This window comes from Aulostomus chinensis, chromosome 16 (assembly GCF_037954235.1).
Source record: "Aulostomus chinensis isolate RoL2024-O1b breed Wild chromosome 16, RoL_Achi_v1.0, whole genome shotgun sequence".
Classification (NCBI taxonomy): domain Eukaryota; kingdom Metazoa; phylum Chordata; class Actinopteri; order Syngnathiformes; family Aulostomidae; genus Aulostomus; species Aulostomus chinensis.
Window position 1 is genome coordinate 2,388,109 of NC_141335.1, and position 18,867 is coordinate 2,406,975.

The 18,867-nt window shown below is 47.5% G+C and overlaps 1 protein-coding gene across 11 annotated transcripts in view; it reads right to left on the reverse strand.

Moving 5' to 3' along the window:
• Positions 1 to 2,608: 2,608 nt before the first annotated feature.
• Positions 2,609 to 18,867, reverse strand: part of atrnl1a (attractin-like 1a) — a 204,417-nt gene continuing 188,158 nt past the window's right edge. For 10 of the 11 annotated variants that reach the window (XM_086179718.1, XM_086179721.1, XM_086179720.1 and 7 more), the window contains 2 exons: positions 15,767 to 15,881; positions 2,609 to 3,814 (listed from right to left, as the gene is read on the reverse strand). In XM_086179718.1, coding sequence (XP_086035844.1) covers positions 3,693 to 3,814; positions 15,767 to 15,881 — 237 coding nt within the window. In that variant the 3' untranslated portion in view covers positions 2,609 to 3,692. Of the gene's footprint in view, positions 3,815 to 15,766; positions 15,882 to 18,867 lie in introns of those variants that run through there. The other variant, XR_015109331.1, reaches the window with a different exon arrangement.

The following is an 18,867-nucleotide window of genomic DNA, read 5'->3' on the forward strand; positions in this document are numbered from 1 at the left end:
TCATGAGTGTCAGAGGGAGCTTTGACTCGTAGGAGCACAAACACCCGGACCGTAACAATAGAGCCTTTTCTCCCTGACAAGCTGGTCAAGTCGACCTGTCACCTGACCTGTCAGCTGACCCGCCTACAGACGCCGGCGCCTCCCAGACTTCTTGACACATCTTTGCATTTGTGAGCTGACACAGAAAAAAAGAAACGTCTTTGTGTAAAAGGCCACGTATGACAGAGCAGCTGGTCCAGAGGTGGTGAGTGTGTGTGTGTGTGTGTGTGTGTGTGTGTGTGTTACCCTGTGACACATGTGGTCACTCGTCCTCAGACTGTGGCCACAAACAGCCATAATAGCGTAGAGGTCTGGACGGGACGTCAATCACGAGGACGTGACTCAGCAGACCCCCAGTCCTCGACAAAGAGTTGTGTGTGTGTTTATGCGTGTGTGTGTGTTTGTGTGCACCCGCGCAAGGGAGCTTGCTGTACTCAGACGGTGAGTTAAGTGGCGTTGGTGAGGATGAGGAGGAGCCGACTGATCTTCGAAACCTTGATTTTCCGTCCTCTCGTTCTTCCAAACTGACGAAACAGAGCTTAAACTGTGGGGTCACATGTGTAGACTTTTGTTTTGCTTCAAAGGTCAAAGTTCATAGGATTCTAGTCAGGTGCCTGTCCATGACTCATCGTTTGTTTTCCCTCCTGCATCTCTTCCTTGTGGCTCCAGAATGCAGAAAGAGCCAGAAACGTAGCTTTAGCTTGAAGCTAAGCTAACGGTTCTCGTGTTGGTGGAGTACTGAGACAACAGCTGGACTGAGACGACAGCTGGACTGAGACGACGTGGATTATTAACCCGATACACCGGAGAGTTGAACGTCTTTGGACAGCTTCGCTGTTGACTGTCACCTTTATTAGCTTCGAGCTGAGCTCAGGTAGTTGGCATTTCCTGAATTATGAATGAAGCCTTGAAACAGAAAACAAACTACATGTGAGATGGCGAGTCGATGAGCAGCAACTTGGACTCTTAAGGAAAAGTGTCGCTTTAAATTCAGAAAAAAAACCAACAACAACAAAATGCACCACGCAGAGGCCGCTGCCCTCACCGGCACCTCCGAGGTGGTGGCGTCTGGCTCTTCTGCGGTAAAAACGATGTTTGACTCCAACATTCCTGCGAAGCTTCAGAGCAGCAGAATCTCATCAATCGGTTGCCTTTGTCTCCGTCGTCCTCGCTGGATTGAGCTTCTTTCATCGACTGAACAAAAACACACAGAGCCGCTTTGATCCTCGCCGCTGATTTAAAACCATCAAATGAGGATGGAGGGAAAGTGCAGCACTTCCTGCTGACTGTATTGAGTCGAGCGGAGATGCCAGGAGCCCACTTTGGACTTAACACTGTAGTCTTTTATCTTGAGGAAAAATACAGTGAGCTGAGTGTGTAAAGCGGTGCACTCATCGCCTCCTGGTCACTAATGGCGGCGACAGCAGCGGCGGCTCGACTTCACACGCCTCTTAAGTTCTAAACTTTCAAAGAAAAAAGGTCAAAGGAAAGACTGAGTCAAAGTCCCTCTTCCATAAATCTCTGCAGGCTTTGTTGACAGTTCTGTTAAATTAAGGTTGATCCTGAGTGTAGAAGATTAAACCTGAGAGATTTTATTGTTTCATTATGGAAATCCTGTTGGTGGGGCTGCAGGCGTGAGGCGTGAGGGAGCTCAGGTAGAAGAAGGCCAACGCAAATGACGTCCTGAAAGCATTCTTCTTATTCCCAACACCAGCGGCCGTCAACGGCGAGCCACATAAACGCATGTGTGTGTGTGTGTGTGTGTTTCTACTCCCATATTTTCATAGCCGTGATTGTAAAGATCTGCTTGACAGTCCTGCCTCGCCGTGGGGACGTCACCCAGCATCCATTAAGCCTCAGCAGTTAGAGGCTGCAGCAAAAACCCAACGTAAAACGACTGGATTTATTTTACATGTACATCTGGTGAGTTCACCGGAGCGGGGAGAGAAACCTGGAGGCACAGCCGCTGTAAATAAGGACATTAAATACAGGAAGAATTGTTCACCGTACAAAAGCAGCCAATAATCACTGAGGAAGACGCGGAAAAGCAGCAAGAAAAATATAAATGTGGGGAAAAATGACGTTTACTTAAAGGAATCTGAGAAGAATCAACTCACCGTCCCAGTTTTCACTCCACTAAACACCGACGGAGGCGTTGCAGTAAAAGTTGACCAACCTTCAGACGTAGAAACACACCTCATGAAACCAGAACCAAACACCAGAAAGACTGAGTTTTCACCCTGAGAGAAGAAAAGGAAACAGCCAAAGAACAGGAAGCTCTTAACTTCAAAACAAAGATTCTTAAAAAAAAAATGGAAAAATTTCACCTCAGCAGCTTTTTGGCAAAACGGTTCCAGACCACGAATCCTTTCACCGAACCGCTGCTGTGGTCAGGACCGTGATGGAGGTTTGGTCTCTGCAACTTCACCAAGAATTTCTAGCATAGTGTAACATTTATTTACCTCGTTCTCAGTGTCCAGTCCTCCGCCGTCTGTTCAGGCAGGCTGTGAATCCCTCCGTCGCACCCCGGTTCATCCCAAAGACGTCAGAGTTCCATACAAAGAGGCATCAAAATCTTTAATTGTCATTGTACAGATTTTTGTTCTTAATACAGTGGTGAGCTGCCTTTTGTTAATTTATAGACTTCTTAACAACAAACTGGTGCAAAAACACATGAAACACCTGACAGACGACACATGAGGACAACCGCTGATAAAATGTGACTTTACAATGTTAATTAAATGAGGAATCAACACAATAAAAGGGAGAAAGAATCACAAAATCTCCATGATATGCTCAGAATGTTATATATTTAAATAAATCAATTAAGATTAGGAAAAGAGAAAAAAATACTGCAAAACCTTGCTTTTTAAAGTAAAATTGTTTTTTTTGTTTGCTTGTTAAAAAAACAGTGCATTTGTAAAACTGCCATTTGCATAATTAATACATGTGTGTACAGAGATGTTTCACATGTGGATCCCATCAGTAGTACCGTATGCCCAGAATAAAAACAACATCTGGATGATCGTTGCATAATATTTTTCAAACCACGGAGGCTCCCGATGTTCCGGTAAAGCATTTGAGTCCGAGGGCGTTTACAGACGTGAGAAGGCGCACAGCTACGAGAATCCATGTTTCCACTAGCGGACCTGAGCTGGTATCAAAATGTAAAACTTTAAATGTCGGTGCAGGGAAAAAAACAACGCTAAAAAACACACGTATGTGACACAGTTACATCCAATGATCCCCGACGACGTCGCAGTAGTCTGAAGATTCCAGGATCGTCCAACAGAACAGCTCGGTGCCTCCCAGTGGAGCTCAGAGCCGTTTTGTTTGATTTACCGGTGTAAAAAAGAAAAGAAAAAAAAAAAGCGTTTTTCCTTTGAGGAAGAGCCACATTTCCTGACTACGGAGCTGCAGAAACAACCAACCTGCAACCAGGTTTCCAGTTTGTGCTCCTGGCCCATCAGGACACACGCGGGACAAAAAGAGCGAGCCAAAGTTTTTCCCATCAAATCCAAGGGAGGAGACGGACTCAAGAACCATATTTGACTGTTGAGAGGACAGTGGTCCCCTCCCTGGTCATGGTCCAATGTACCAGCTGATGACCACAACCTTCCCCTCCCCTCCATGGTGGTCATGTGGTCTCCGGTTCATACACAGGTCCCTTGGTGGTGTATGGTGTGTTTGCGGTGCTTCAGACCCAGACCCCTTTCTTTGAAGTCCATCACTCTCTGCTGGGATGTGTCCACCAGCGCGCTGGCTATAGCGATACCTACCAGACCCAAGAGAAGAGACAGGTCACCCTCTTTAGTGAGAGGTGCTTTCATTCATTTATCAAACGATCATCCACATGGACAAATGTGGCGCTCCACAGGGTTTCCCCCCGGGTCCCTTTCAGTTTTATTAACATTAATAATTTTATCTGCATTTCTTTTTCGGATCTTATTGCAACGAAATGACTTGATACTCGATAATAAATTAGTTTCCCTTCATAATAGCCTGGTTAAAAAACATGTTAACCACCCCCTCAACCCTTAACAGGATAAGCAGTAGAAAATGGATATAAAAGCAAGGCAAAATCATGTACAATACAAACTGTGCAACAAGAAAAAATGCATCATTCATTCTGCAAAGCACTTCTGATACACAGGAGCAGAAGTTTTGGGCTCTACAGATGAAACCACCATGAATCTCTCTCTGTCTGGGGTGCCAGACTCGCCTCCAATCAAGTCCAGTATCCAAAGTTTGACCGGTTCTCCCCAGTAGGGCTTACCAAGTGCAGGCCGGATGTACCGAGGCGTCAGATGCCTCTGAGTTTAGCGTCTGCCAAGGTAACACAAACAGATTTAGAGTCATGGCAGCTCTTGCAAGAGCAGCTCGTCCTGCCTTCCCTCCCAACAACCGTGGGCCTGACAATTCATGGCCATTACCACAATCTGCTGGTATGTTGGAGCCAAATAAACAAAACAGGCAAACAGTGGGGGAATCTGGGGTGCACTTGATATGATTTGGACCAAGAGAGTTTTCAGTATTTCACACTCAAGTGATTCTTGGTTTTTTTGTGGTGGGTGGAAAGCCGATTACACGGCGGGTCGGTGTGTGTTTGACTGCAGGTTCATGTGTGTAACTGTGGCTCGGTGTGTAAACAGCTGTGGCTCCCTTTATCTTTTTATTTCCTAAACTTTGGACACGGCGAGTCACAAACGTGGCCTCGTAATCCAGCGTGTCTGAGGCGCAGGTGGTGGCTGGTGTTTTGGTTTATTGTTGATAAGGCAAAAGTTTTCTTCCACGCCATGACCTCTGGGTGTTTCTGCACTTTGTCTTTTTTCCTGACCCAATCACCCCAACGAGACGAAACGCGCTTCCCCGTCCTGCTTGTACGCCTTTGATGACTGAAATAAACCAACATCCATCCATCTTTCTTCATTCAGGGAAACCGAGTCATGTAACAATGTCAAAGTTGTGTGAAATTAAAACTTGAAAATCCTCCAAACTCTGCAGGATGAACTTGCTTCTAAATCTCCCTCCGTGAAAAAAAAGCCAAATGAGAGAAAAACATGTTTCGGAAATGACGGGAGATAAAAACGACAAGCATTCGATCAGGAAAGGAAGATATTCCAGCCATGATCTCATCTAATCTGCTCTGATGCCTCAAATCCCTCTAAGAGGACTGGAGGTCGTCACAGAGGCAGCGGGGACGTCACGTCCTCACGCTAACAGGCCGTCCGTCTGAACCGTCCAGAACTGATTCACATGTCAAACAACAGAAGACGGGTCAGAGATGAAAGCTCCTCATTCATTTACAATGTGAGACCTGAACACTCGCCCATCAAAACGGCTCTCACCTTTGACAAATTGCCATCATAATTGTGTTGATTTTTGCGGGTGAACACACACGTCTCCATTTGCAAAATTAAATTGGTCAAAAGTAATCAAATTATGCTGCAGGTGAGTGCAAGTGCTCATTTGCTGCCGTGACGATGGGGCGCACTAATGTGATTGTTTTGTCAGGTGAGTTGATGCATCATTAACACCCCCCCATCACACACACACACACACCCCTCCTCCCACCCTGGAAGACTAATGGGGTCATTAGCAGGAGACAAAATTCCCCAGGAACACGTATCAGCACAGGCTGACATGAGAACTGGGACTATAACCAGAAAACATCTGTGGCAGGAGGAGCAGGCTCGCTAACCTGGTGACAATCCCCACCCCCACCCATGCCAGACCCTCCCCCCGACATCAGAGCAGGTTTCTGACTTTGTGCTCGCCCTCAATGAGGGCCCTGGGGACGCTCGCCTGCTCCGGATCTCATCGCAGCAGCATTTGTTCCATGAAAGGAAGGAAATCCAACAAAATCAGACAGAAACACGTTGCTATTCAAATATTTATGCATGTGTGAGGTGGTGACTGAAGGTTTGAAAAGACCAGAAACACGACCCACAACTACGGCTTTGATGTTCCGATGAGAGATTCAGGTTTGACCCCGACTAACTAGGATGCCTTGTATTTGAAGAAGGTAAAAGTGGAGCCTCCATTAGAGCCTCTGGTTGTTTCTGATGAATCTTTCAGGGATGCTTTTCATCCTCTAACTGCTGCTGCTGCTCCGATCCTTAGTGCGAGTTCGAGGAACATGCCGTTTTTCGGGTCGTACCGTTATTGTCCTGACGACAGAGGCCCTCCTCTCCTCTCCCCCTCTCTCCTCCTCTCCTCCCTGCACATTTTTGGAACTGTCACTACCACTACTTGTTGCACTTTGTAGTTTGGCCTTGGTGTCTCGCAGTCTCTCTGTGTTTCCACAGATCCACCAGAGCCCCCCCCCCTATTCCCTACTGTTACACCGGCCTGCGCTCCCCTCCCATGAACCAGTCTACCATCCAGTCCCCCATCAAGCTGGCTTGCTCTCCCTGCCTCCCCTTCCATGAACCAGTCTACCAGCCAGTCCCCCATCAAGCTGGCTTGCTCTCCCTGCCTCCCCTCCCATGAACCAGTCTACCATCCAGTCCCCCATCAAGCTGGCTTGCTCTCCCTGCCTCCCCTTCCATGAACCAGTCTACCATCCAGTCCCCCATCAAGCTGGCTTGCTCTCCCTGCCTCCCCTTCCAGAAGCTTCCTCCTTTTGCTGTTATTAACATTTCCGTGTTTCCCACATTTTGTATTGTAAACTGTTTTCTTGTCTGTAACAACATCTACTGCACGTCTGTCCCTCCTGGTGAGGGATCCTCCTCTGTTGCTCACCCTGAGGTTTCTCAGATTTTTCCCTGTTAAAAGGGTTTTCTATGGAGTTTCTCCTCAGTCGATGTGAGGCTCTGAGGGCAGAGGATGTTGTTATGATGCCATGAAGCCTGGAGACAAACTGGTGGTGAAAACGGGCTCTACAAATAGAATTGCCTTGCCTTGCCTTGCCTTGCCTCTGAGGTGCGTTTGGGAGCTGAGACTCGAGTTAGATAGCTTAGCACAAAGAATGGCAGTGGATGGAAAGTGTTAGCAAACCCATGTCAACTCCTCAAATGCACTTTTCTCAAAACGGTCTTTGCTGCATGAAGGTTCAATATTAAAAAAGAACTTGACAAGAAAAAAACGCTCAACAAAATCTGCATTTGTGCGGCAACAAGAAGACGGATGGCCATCAAACCTGCTCCCGCTTGTGTGAAGCGTTTGTTCCGATCCTGGCAGTAACAGCTCACATTTCTGACTTGGCCTCCGTCTGCTGGTTCCCTCTTGCTGCGAACCAAAGGCCAGCAGCCAATAAAATAAGAGTTAACTGAGAAGAGCGACTTGATATACGCCGCGACCTGCAGCCACATAATAAATGCATGAGGTGCCTGAGTGTAAATATCACTGAGTTTATGACTAAAAGTCAACAAGCAGACGGATGAAGAGGGAGTGACAGCAGCGTCCATCACGCAGGGAGGACATTCTCAGAGGTGGAGGGCCATCAAACTCTCAGAGATCAATTCTGGATCAATGGAGCTGAGGTTGTGAGCGCTGGCCTCTGGTTCCACTCAGACTGGGAGGGGCTTGGGGGGATGGGATGGGGTGGGGCGGGGTTCAGCTCTGAATTGACCCTCAAGTTCAAACTGGGGGAGAAATGGTCCTCAGGAGGAAGCTCCCAGAGCGTCCTGACGGACGCCGTCCAAACAGACCCCCCCCCCCTCAGCTAGAACATGTGCGTCTCTTCAGGGATCCAGGGAGGTAATCAAGGACTGGTGGACCGCTGTGAGCTCCACCACCTTCAGCAGCGAGACAAAGGTCGTGGTGACAGACGCTGCAGGCTTCAGCGGCGCACCAATAGGAGGGAGTCCACCTCAACAATAAGTAGGACAGACAGAGTGACGCTGAGGAGACTGACGTCACTGCAGGACACTGCTAGAGACGTTTAAGGACACTGTGGTTATATCAGCAGAGCAGGGACAGAAGAGACTCAATAACTGGATCAAGCGCCTGTCCTGGACTGTCCTCCATCCCCCCGGCAACAGACTGCTGCATCCGCCGCAGAAGAACTAACAACACGGGAGTCCTCGCACTACACACTCCGTCTCGTCTTATTTATTATTTATCTCATTTTTCACCTCTGAGCAATAACACTTCATCCTTTATTGCATTCTTCTCTTTGTTCAATTTACTAATATGCAGAGCAATATTTCTAGCGTGGCAGCAAACGTCAGATGCTCAAATTGTGTAGAGTTTTTCAGGACTTATCACTTTCCTGCTGCACTCAAACACTGCAAGTGGAAGATTGCGCCTCACTTTCGTTGGACTCTTATTGATCCTTCCTGGCGTATTCGCGCTCTTCTGCTGCTGTACTTCTCATCATCTCGCACCACTGTGAGACCATGATGTCATGGGACCACGCCTGAAGCCGTCCAGTCACAGGGACTTACAGACCCGGAACATGTAAGATAACACATAATACCACGAGGTGAGGGTTAAGAACGCAGTAGTACTACACAAACAAAGTACAGATGCAAATATGCGTATAATAATCATTTACAGATGTTTAATATTTAATTCAAATATTTAAGCTGCAAAGCAGTTTTGAGGAATCCTCAGATCACGAGAAACCGTCTCACCAGGCTTCTACCAGCATGTGTGTGTGTGTGTGTGCGCGTGTGAAGAGATGGATGTGTTTTGACACGATGGCGTGATGGCAGCAAGTTTGTGTTTCTGAACATCAAGCGGTTAGCATGAATGCTACTACGGTTCTATCAGTTCTACCGGAGGCAGAAGAGAGGAGCAAAGAACACCAGTGAGGACGTTCCTCCGTGTTTTTGATGTCCTCACTCTTCCACCCACTGGCTTCAGCTTCTTCACCAGTTTGTTGACTGGCTGAAGTTAGATGTCGATAGACAGACGGTTCAGCCAATCAGCTGCTGAGTATTTCTAAAGCGTGGCTGCTGGGACAAAATCATTTGCAGCACCGGATTAGAAAAGTTGGAATCACGGAGGTCTGAAGAGAAGGAGAGAATGGAGGGAGAGTGGAGGTGAAGAGAGGAGCTGCGACCTGGAGCCACGTTGCCCATCGTGTCCTCGCAGTATCTGTTAGTGGCGCTAACAGGAATGTTGCTGAACATTTTATTTTTAAAGGAATTTTCACAAACTCACTAAAAGCAGCACTTTTGAGAGGGCGAGGACAGAAAGAAGAGACAGCCATAAAGAAGATTTAAGAAAAGAAATATAATGAAGCGATAAAAAAGAGACGTAGCAAGGAGGCACAGGAAGGGGAGAGATGGAGAGGATTATGTTTTTCTTTGCACTTCCCCTCAGTTGGTTTATAGGAAAGCAGCAGTGGATTAATCACAGTAGAACAGCAAATTATCCTCCCTGCTTCAACATACAAATCTGGAGTGGAGTCTTACGACCGACCACGCTCATTTAATACGCTCCGAGTCATGGATGTTTCCCTCCGTCTTCCTCTGGCTCTCATCAACGGCTCATTTCTTAATGAACATGTGAGACCTCTCGTTTCCAGCCTCTCAGCTCTTTAATACCTTCATTCTCTCTCACGCTTCCTATTTTTACTCACAAAGACTTTCAACGTCGTACTCCACCTGTAGTTTTTCCCTCTCTCTCTGGTGCTGAATAGGCAGATTAAGGCAGGGGGAGGCGGGTGTGAATACTGCTGCGTCTCACTATCTATTGACCTGCTATATAAGCTGCAGAGACAGAGACAGAGAGAGAGACAGACAGAGAGAGAGAGAGAGAGAGATTTGGCCCACGGTCTCTCCTTCTGTCCATCCTCAACACGTCTGCACCAAACTGAGGATATAATCAGCCCAGCTGATTGAGTCTCCTTCTATAAGAAACAATCAAAATGAAACCAGCAAAGAGGTAAAACTGACAAGAGGGAAGGGTGAAGGGAAACAAGGGATGCAGGAATGAAAAACTGGAGCCAAAAATAAGATCTGGTCACCCGTCCCGCCTGTCACTCTTCCTCTCCCACCCTGTCCATCATGTCAGACCACTGTGACTCGGATTCAGTCAGTCAGTCACTTAGCGCTGAAGCTGTTCCTCCTGCGCTCGCACTGGCAGACGCCATGTGTGGCACGTCCACTGCAATTTGCAGCGTGCTGCTGCTGGACTGGCTGACAGCTGTTGTCAGCCAGTCCAGCAGCAGCACGCCGCCTCAATGGACAACAATTTTCAGGATTGCTGGTTGGAGTTTTGGGAGAGTAGAAAAAGGATTTCTGTTAATAAAGGTTTCATTTGATTTGGTTTAGGCGGAGGGGCCTTGAACCTCTTGTGTGAGTGTGTTTCCGTCTCAGATCAGTGTGAAGCAAAAGCCATGCAGAAGCTTATGGACCTGCTCCGCTTCTGCTGGTAATCTCATCACAAAGACCGGCCTGCAGAGAGCAAGAGCAGAGCAGGGTGGAGACTCAGAGCTTAGCTGCTACCAAGGGGACGAGAAAAGGTGTCTGCCATCTTCTTCTGTTTGTGTGTGTGTGTGTGTGTGTGTGTGTGTGTGTGTGTGCGCAACCAGACGCTGCACGTATGACAGTCAAAGCACGTGTAATCTGAGGACTCGGTCACGCTGACGCTCTCTGTGTGACACGAGGATCTTTGCGATCACGGTGTTTTCAGTTGAGGGAGTGAACAGAAGTAACTAAGGCACAGTCCTTTCCAACTCCACCTGGCTGGTGGGGACTAAAGCTAAGCTAGCTCCCAGCCAGGAAGCACGTCTGAAGTAACTTTACTTCTGACACCAGTGTAAATGTAACCGACGCGGGTCGAGGGCCTGGCAGTCAAAGCAGACTATTGGGGGGTCATCCTGTAACAGGGGGACAAGGAAAGACACTTTTTACATTCATGTAGTTTGCTGGGTTACACAAGTGAAAGCCGGCATTTGTGTATCATTATTGTGCACATTTACATCAGGTGGCACAGCACAGACCAGTTTTTGACCCTCAGATCAGGTCGTCCACGGACTTCTTCAGCCCTCAGTTTGGTCTCACAGCAGGGAAGCAAAGCCAGATGACCATTTGTAGCTCCGTGCTCCCGACATCTACCGCGTCTCAGAGTTCCTACAACTGTGTGTTTAGGAACATGTTTGTGTGAGAACACTTCATAATTGAGGCCCGTGGACTGTGTCCATGGTGCAGCTGAATGTTTGTGTCTTCATCATCCCTGTGATAGCATATTTACATGTTCTGCTAGTCTCCACGGAGATACCAGTGGTATTTATGTAGCGAGCAGCTGAACTGAACATGACCATCAGGAGGACAAACACACACAAGACACAAAAACACACACTTTAATCTTGAATGACGCAGTCTTGGTTTCAGGCCTAAAAACATAACTAGACACCAGAGAGATGAAAGGAGGAGAAATATGGGTTAAGAAATTGGCAGCTGACGCCGAGCGCTTTAAGGAGTGTGCCTGAGTCGTTTGTGGCGCTTCAGAAATCAGCGTGGTGTTACATATGAAGGGTCAGTTAATGGTAACGCCTCCAGGGAGCCCAGCGCTGGAGGATGAGGCAAAAACAAAGAGCAGAAGGAGAAGCTGGTGCGAGGGAAGGCAAGCTAAAATAAGCTTTCTCATCCAGGATTCCTCTTGAAGTGTCTCCCAGCGAGGGTGGGCGGAGCTAGCCTGCAGTGACTTCACATTCATACATGCTCAACATCAATGGATGTCTGACCCTACGCCAAGTCTCTCCAGGGAGCAGGAAGATGGGTGGGCGATCTCTCTCTCTCTCTCTATTTCTTTAAAATCCAAGACTTTTATCTGCTCCTGGTTGTTTTTGAAGATTATCATGTGTGTTTACATGCATGAATCCTCCACTTGTGCGCTGATGGTGGTGATGGTTGGTAACAACAGCAGCTATTTCATTGATCTGCTGAGGAAAAACACTCCAGGAGGGATGCCCCCCGGAGAGCAGCCGGGAAAGAACTGATGGGTTTCTCCTTGGTCCTAATTTCCTGAAAATGAGCCTGCTGCTGCGCCGATGTCTAAAACCTCAGGCAGTGGAGGGAGGTAAACAAAACAACTGCCACTGAAATAATAGCACCATCCCTTAAAGTGGCCAGTGCAAACAAAAACGCCAAATAAATCACCCACATTAAAGAGTGTGGCAATGTAATTAGTGATTAAAGAGCCGAAATCACTTTGTTAATAACAACTGGAGCCACAGAATCTGGAGCGTACATGGACTCATTTTTATATTGGAGCCTTTCTGTCTTTACAGAGTCATCTCATTCTTTCTGTCTCTCTCTCTCTCTCTCTCTCTCACACACACACACACACACACACACACACACACACACTGATGTCCCCCCTGCTCATCAGGAGCAAGAAGAGGTTCAGTAACTTGCTCAAGGACACTTCAACATGCAGTCACCAGTGAACGGGGGTAGAACCAGCGACCCTTTGTTTGCAAGACCGCTATTCGCCCTGGGAACCATGAGACTCGAGCTGCATTGGTGGTGTGGGATCCAGAGCATGCGCATTGGCATTGGCATGTTTTCTTTGCAGACTCACCAGTCTCAGGCCAACTTGGACAAATGAAGGTTTTTTAAGTCAGGATAACTGAGGCAAACGTATGAGACGCTATGAATTCGCCTTTAATTATCCAGAAAACTCCTCAGAACACGAAGCTGCACGCAGCTGCACGTATGGAGCCGGCGAAGCAGGTAATTAAACACGCTTCACTACGGCCAGAGAGCGCAAGCGCACCTGAAACACCGGTTTGCTGTTCTGGTCAAAGTTGAATCAGTTCTGCTGAAGTTCTCCCCACCAATGAAAAAAGTTCCCGCTTGGATTCAAGTGCAAACTAAAGATTTTTATTTGGCATCATGTAAACCTAAAACTTACTGCCCCAGTGTCTCTGAGAGGCTTTCACCCGTTTACCATTAAGCTCTTTAGAGTTTTCATCAGCAGCCTAAATACCTCTGAGGATACAGCACGACTTCCTCCCTCCAACACCGCTTCTCTCTGACTCACACTCAGAACATCCCTGCTCTCCACCATCGACAGCTTTCACCACCAGGATCTTTCGACATGAGAAAACGCTTCGTTTTCCGTCTGCTCGGCTTATTTCCTCTGTCAGGTGCTCGCCACATTGAAGGATTTGCTTCCTGTCCGGCGCACCAGGGGCTTCTCACACCTCCTCCAGTTACATACAGTCAACATTAGCACCGAAGCAAAGACAAACCGACAGTCTCCCAAAAGGCAGCGGGGGAGGTTTGGGAGACGAAATGTACACATGTGAGAGTACAAGAGGCCGACTGAAGTGGAAGATGAGCTGCAGGGAGGGAAGATTGTTCTTGTGCTGACGCTGCAGAACGCTGCACGCCTCGCTCAGGTCTGCGAGGAAGTGCTGCTGTCTTCTACAGCCCAGTGGCCGTCAGCTGGAGCGAGCGGGGAATATCGCATGTCATGCGTCTGCAGGGGCAACATGAGCTCAGACTGTGGAAAGTCAGGATGTCTCTTTGAAAGGAACAATTGATCCAACAGTAAGTGTTGGAAGGAAACCAGGCGGGTCTGACCACATCAGAGCTTCTTTAAAAGGTGCCACATGTCAAGAAATGTTCTCACCGAGACATTAAATACGCCTGAAAAAGCTGCTGATGCTAAAAGTAAGTTAGCGTGAAAAATGTCCATCACACTTCCCAAAGGCAATTCAATTAATGCAGATTTACAACAGAGAAAAGCAGCAAATCTAAATGTTTGCAATCGCTGCTTAATAAATGACTTTTATTTTAAAGTTTAGGACCGTTTCAATTCATCTGCTGTGTAAAAGGATCAGATAATCAACTAATAGAACTTAGGCATGTGAAGTCACAGTTGGCGGAGGTCGCTCCAGCCTGACTGGCAGAAAGACTCCAACTGTTAATCACAAGAATTTCCTGCAGTGGACCACCATTTCTGCTGGACTTGGTAGCCTGCTAGTTAGTTGTGTGGGGCAGACAGAGTGTGTGGTACTGGACTGAAGTGGTAGGTGAAAGTGGCTTTTAACGTCTCTTGGTTTCTATCGGTGTCTCGATCAGGACCACTGACAGGCGTATCGACCTCACATGGGTTCTGATGGAGGGGAGATCCTGGATGTGAAGTCCAGGCAGGAAGGGGACTGGAACCCAGACCTTCCCTGCTGCCAGGCGACTTGCTGACCGCATCCAGAGAGTTTGACACCTTCTGACCTGCCAGTCTCTAAGCTGAAGGTTCGTCTGGTCCCGTGACCTCGAAGTCCCACATTAGAAGATTATAATGACTTCCCGATGACAACACAGCTGCTCCACAGCGGAGTGAGATGATAAATAAACTCTCACTCTTTATAACCTTTGGACTATCGAACTTCTGCTCTGCTGCGTGGTGACAGACGGCTGTAATGACGACAGAGCCGAGAAACATCGAGCCCCTTCTGATGATGCCTCCAGTGTTGTCTTCTTTTAGTGTGTTTACTCTGCTTTTGTCCAAACTGCCAAACCTTGTTTTACAAGAAAGCTGATGAGAAGCTGCTGCAAGGCACATGAGTAACACAGCTCCCTGCATCTGCAGTCTCTTCAGACGCCGGCGAGCGGCTGAGAACAGTTGTAGGAGGGTCGCAAACGGCGTGGAGTGTTTTTGTGAGCCTACAATAAAGAAGATGAGTGATTTCACGGTTCAGAGGCAGCTGACACTTTACAACGAGCACAACATTCAAATGAAGATGAGAAATCACCAGTAGGGCAGTAGACATTTGTTATACAGCACTTCATCATAAAAAGTCACTTTAGCTGCTTCTGTTAAGTGTTGCACATAAATACTGTTTGCTAACAGTTGCAGCGGCTGCAGCTGGTCATTATGCACCGAATGTGCCTGAGAGGGCATTTTTTCTACTATAAACAAGAATAGTGTTGTGCACCACCTGGCTGGACGGCGGCATACGCCCAGCATACCAAGAGGCCGCCAGCTTCAGAGGGAGATGAGAGCAGAGAACAAAGAGCAGGGCTGAGCGACGCTGAGGATCCGCTTCACCATGCGGACACGAGCGCCTGCGGGACGGTGACGGGTATCTGCCTCCTGTTTCAGGTCCCTGCTTGTCTGAGAAACTTACTAACCTCAGAGTGAATGACACATTTTCCCTCAACAGGAAGTCAGCCATCTTGGATTTCCTGCATGAATTTCAAAATCCCACAGCTCATGAAACTTCTGCACAGTGGAACTGTGAGTCAATACATCGATTCGGTACCAGGCGTTGAAGGGACGAGGGTGTATTACTGATTCGTATTCTCCTGCACCACCTAGTGGACACAGGAAGTGATATTTGCTTCACATCGTACACGGATGAGTCTGCCCCTGGCGCAAAATTTCAATAATATGAAGGTTCACATCCTTCACGGTAGCAAGACAGTGACTTTCAGCTGCCTTCAGCTCTCAGGGAACATGTTTCTACGTGTTGGTCCTAGAAAAGACGGTGTTTAGTAGAAACAGTCTGACAACCCTGCAGGACAAAACATTGGAAACACCTGATCATATCATGCACTCCCTTATAATTCCAGCCACTACAGCTTAAATCAGGAACGTACCATAAAATTATTGACTGTCTGACAGTTTATTAGCTCTTAAAAGAAAGAATTTATAACAGAGCTGTTGTGCTGAATGAAGGGCCACTCAGTTCATGTTGATAAAATGATTACATTCATGATGAGATGATTTTTTATGAGATAGAATTAAAATCCTACACTGGGTCAAAGTCCTGATGATAGCATGTTGGGGGAGAGTGTGTGTGCACCAGCGTGAGTGGTACCTGACTGTCCTGGGGGGGGGACTCCTGAGGGGACTCTGGGTAGATACAACAACACCGTCAGAACTCCGGCTCTGCTCCCCCAGCACGGCTCCATAGCGATGGGCTTCGGCGCCGCCTGCACACACGGCACAAAACACACGTGTCCAGGAAAAACACTCATGAGGAAACACTGGACGAAATAAAAACAGCTAGAAAAGAAGACAGATTTTGTAAAATGTCAGCTCAGATGCGGTGCACATCTTTCTGTGCATGCGAAAGGGCTCACAGTTCTTATCAGGCTAAAGCTCAAGAGGAAGCTCGTCTCCCTCCCCAAAAACACCAAAAGCTCCAGCTCCTCAGGCCAGATCTGTGCTGCCTGCCCTCCCAGGATCAAAGCTCTCAGCTGGGGAGAGGATATAGCTTCTGGCCGCCTGTGGAGCTCCACCTGCTGTGAAGCTGATGTAGATGGGTAAGAGAACATTGGTCCCACGTACCAGGTAAGTGGAACACAAGATTCTTGTGTGTCAGGTAGACAGTCACAGTGTGCAAGCAAGAGATTTTTACATCTGTGCTGAAAATATGAGGATCCCGCCATTTCCTGCATCGTCCGTTTGTCAGCCCATCAATCCCACAGAACTCGAGGGTTTCACCCCTGAAGTCAGTGACTTCAAGCTAAATACATGCGGCTGGATGAGCCTGCTTGTTGGACGGACGCCTGTCGCAGGTGCAGGCGGCTGACTGTCCTACTCTGTATTTGTGCGGTTCTACAAAAGCACCCGTTATTGCAGGAAAGTCTAAACACGTTTCTCAGGGATTTAATAAAGGAATGAAGGAAACTGAAGGAAAAAGAAGAAACACAGAGTAGTTTTGGGAGAAAACCAGAAACAGCACTCCCTTCTGCTTTATTCCATCAAGGGTTCAGTGGCCTTGGTGTCTTGACGATGGTCCCTTTATGACTGAAGCATTGACTACATAACGCAGTGTGAGGATGAATATTCTGGTGGAAGGAACTTGGAGAAATTCTATAATTTGGTACATAAAACTTTGACTCTGCCTCTTTAACGCTCCTGCAAAAAACAACAACAACAACAACCTAAAACTATAAATAATGATATCTATGATTCAAGTAACAAATACAGCAAGAATAACCATCCCTCTGTACAGTAGCGGGGGACTCGTTGCGTCTAATGTGTCAGTAACAATATCTAAAGTCTCGGCTCACGTTTCCTCACATCTGAATACGCAGCCTGGAGAAGAGTCAGTGAGCTATTGATGCGGTTTGACCTTCCAGCCTCACAGCACCACAGAGGTCACAGAGATAGACCCTGTTTATTAATGCGCTCCATGGGGGGAGGGACACACACACACACACACACACACACACACACTCAGGATTCATACACGTACGCATCACTACTGCTTGATTTACCGGTGTTTTGACCCAACAGTTGGACCAACACTGATGTTCAGTCTGTAGTTGAAGCACATGAATGAGAATAACATCCGTTTCTGATGTTTTAATGGTTTTGTTGAAGGTTTTGTCCTCCACTGCTGCACAGGCCGGCACAGAGCAGACACCGTTGCGCATTATGAAGGATGTTGTTACAAAACCGGAGGTTTTCCAATGTTTCTGTAAGGCAAAGTGTACTCGTGGATCTGAATGTCCCAGCAGCTTAAAATCATCCGGCAACAGAGAGACGGCTGCAATTCTCACGCTGTTTTGTCGGCAGGAAGACGTCTGCAAACGTCCAGATGTCCCACTAAACTGAGAGTTTCGTTGCCAGGGCAGTCCAGACACTTGCAGGAGCTGCGATGCAGGACTGTTGCTACAGGTCTAAGAACCAAGGATGAGTGAGAGACGCTTTGAATCTAGCGAGGGATTGACCAATGTGCCCCTGCACTCCTACCATAAAACATGGCTTTTTGTTTTTACTCTTCTGAGTTTGACTGTAGGGAAACCAAAGCTAATAAAGCAGAGCAGCTCGAGTCCAGCAGTAAAACACTGCAGTTAAACCAGGCACGACTGTGTCAACCTGCATGAACGTGGAGCAAAAACACCATCTGGGCTCCATAATTGTAAATAAAGGTTTTCGACAACGAAATGGCTTTCCGAACATTTAATTACTGGAGGTGACATTGAGCGCCGAGGCCCCACATCTTAAACCCAAGTGGAGTAATTTAATATCTGTATGTTATAAGCACCCAGCAGACTTGAATACAGAATAATTAGAGGACACATCGGCACAGCAGGCTGCTATCAGAGCAGTTGTCAACTTAACACAACACAGTGTTTGGACCACCCTACACACACACACACACACACACACACACACACACACACACACACACACACACCCTGTGGTCCTAATAGGTTTAAGTGCTGTAGCGTACAGCATAATTAGAGAGTAGAGGCGCGCCTCTGTTTGTTTAGTGTTCCAGAGTGTCAGGAAATGATGAATCTCCTACTAACCAGAAAGACGCACACACACACACACACACACACACACACACACACACACACACACACACACACACACACACACACAAAGTGACAATGTAACTTCCCATTAGCAGGGACTCTTTCCCCTGATTGTGTTAATACACAGACATAAGAAGTGAGTCATGGTTCTGTTGGGTTTTTTCTTTCCATGCCAGGAAGAAAATGAAGCACTAAATGGATAAATCATGTAAAATGAACCACAGGTGTTTGGAATTAAAATTCTAATGCAACAAGTCCTAAAAAACAAATCACCATACCAGTCAGACACAGGCGCTGTGTTACGTCAGCAACTTTACAAGCTGCCACGCTGCCTCTGTTTGTTTTGGCCGCTCTGCAGCACAAACAGAGCCGTTTCCATGGAGATTCTGTCATTTTAAATGGCAACATGGTCGCACAATGAGAAGAGAAATGTAGACCTGGCGGGGAAAGAACAGAGATGCCCATCGGACGAGCTCAGTGCGGCCGCCTCCAACACATTGCTATGCTCATGTTGTGTGTCATGAACGACGCTGCTGCGTCTCAGGCTTCAGAGCTCGCACGGGAGCATGAGGCAGGATAGCACATAGCGGCGCAAGCAACCTTCCATCATGAGTGTGAGTGTGAGTGTGTGTGTGTGTGTGTG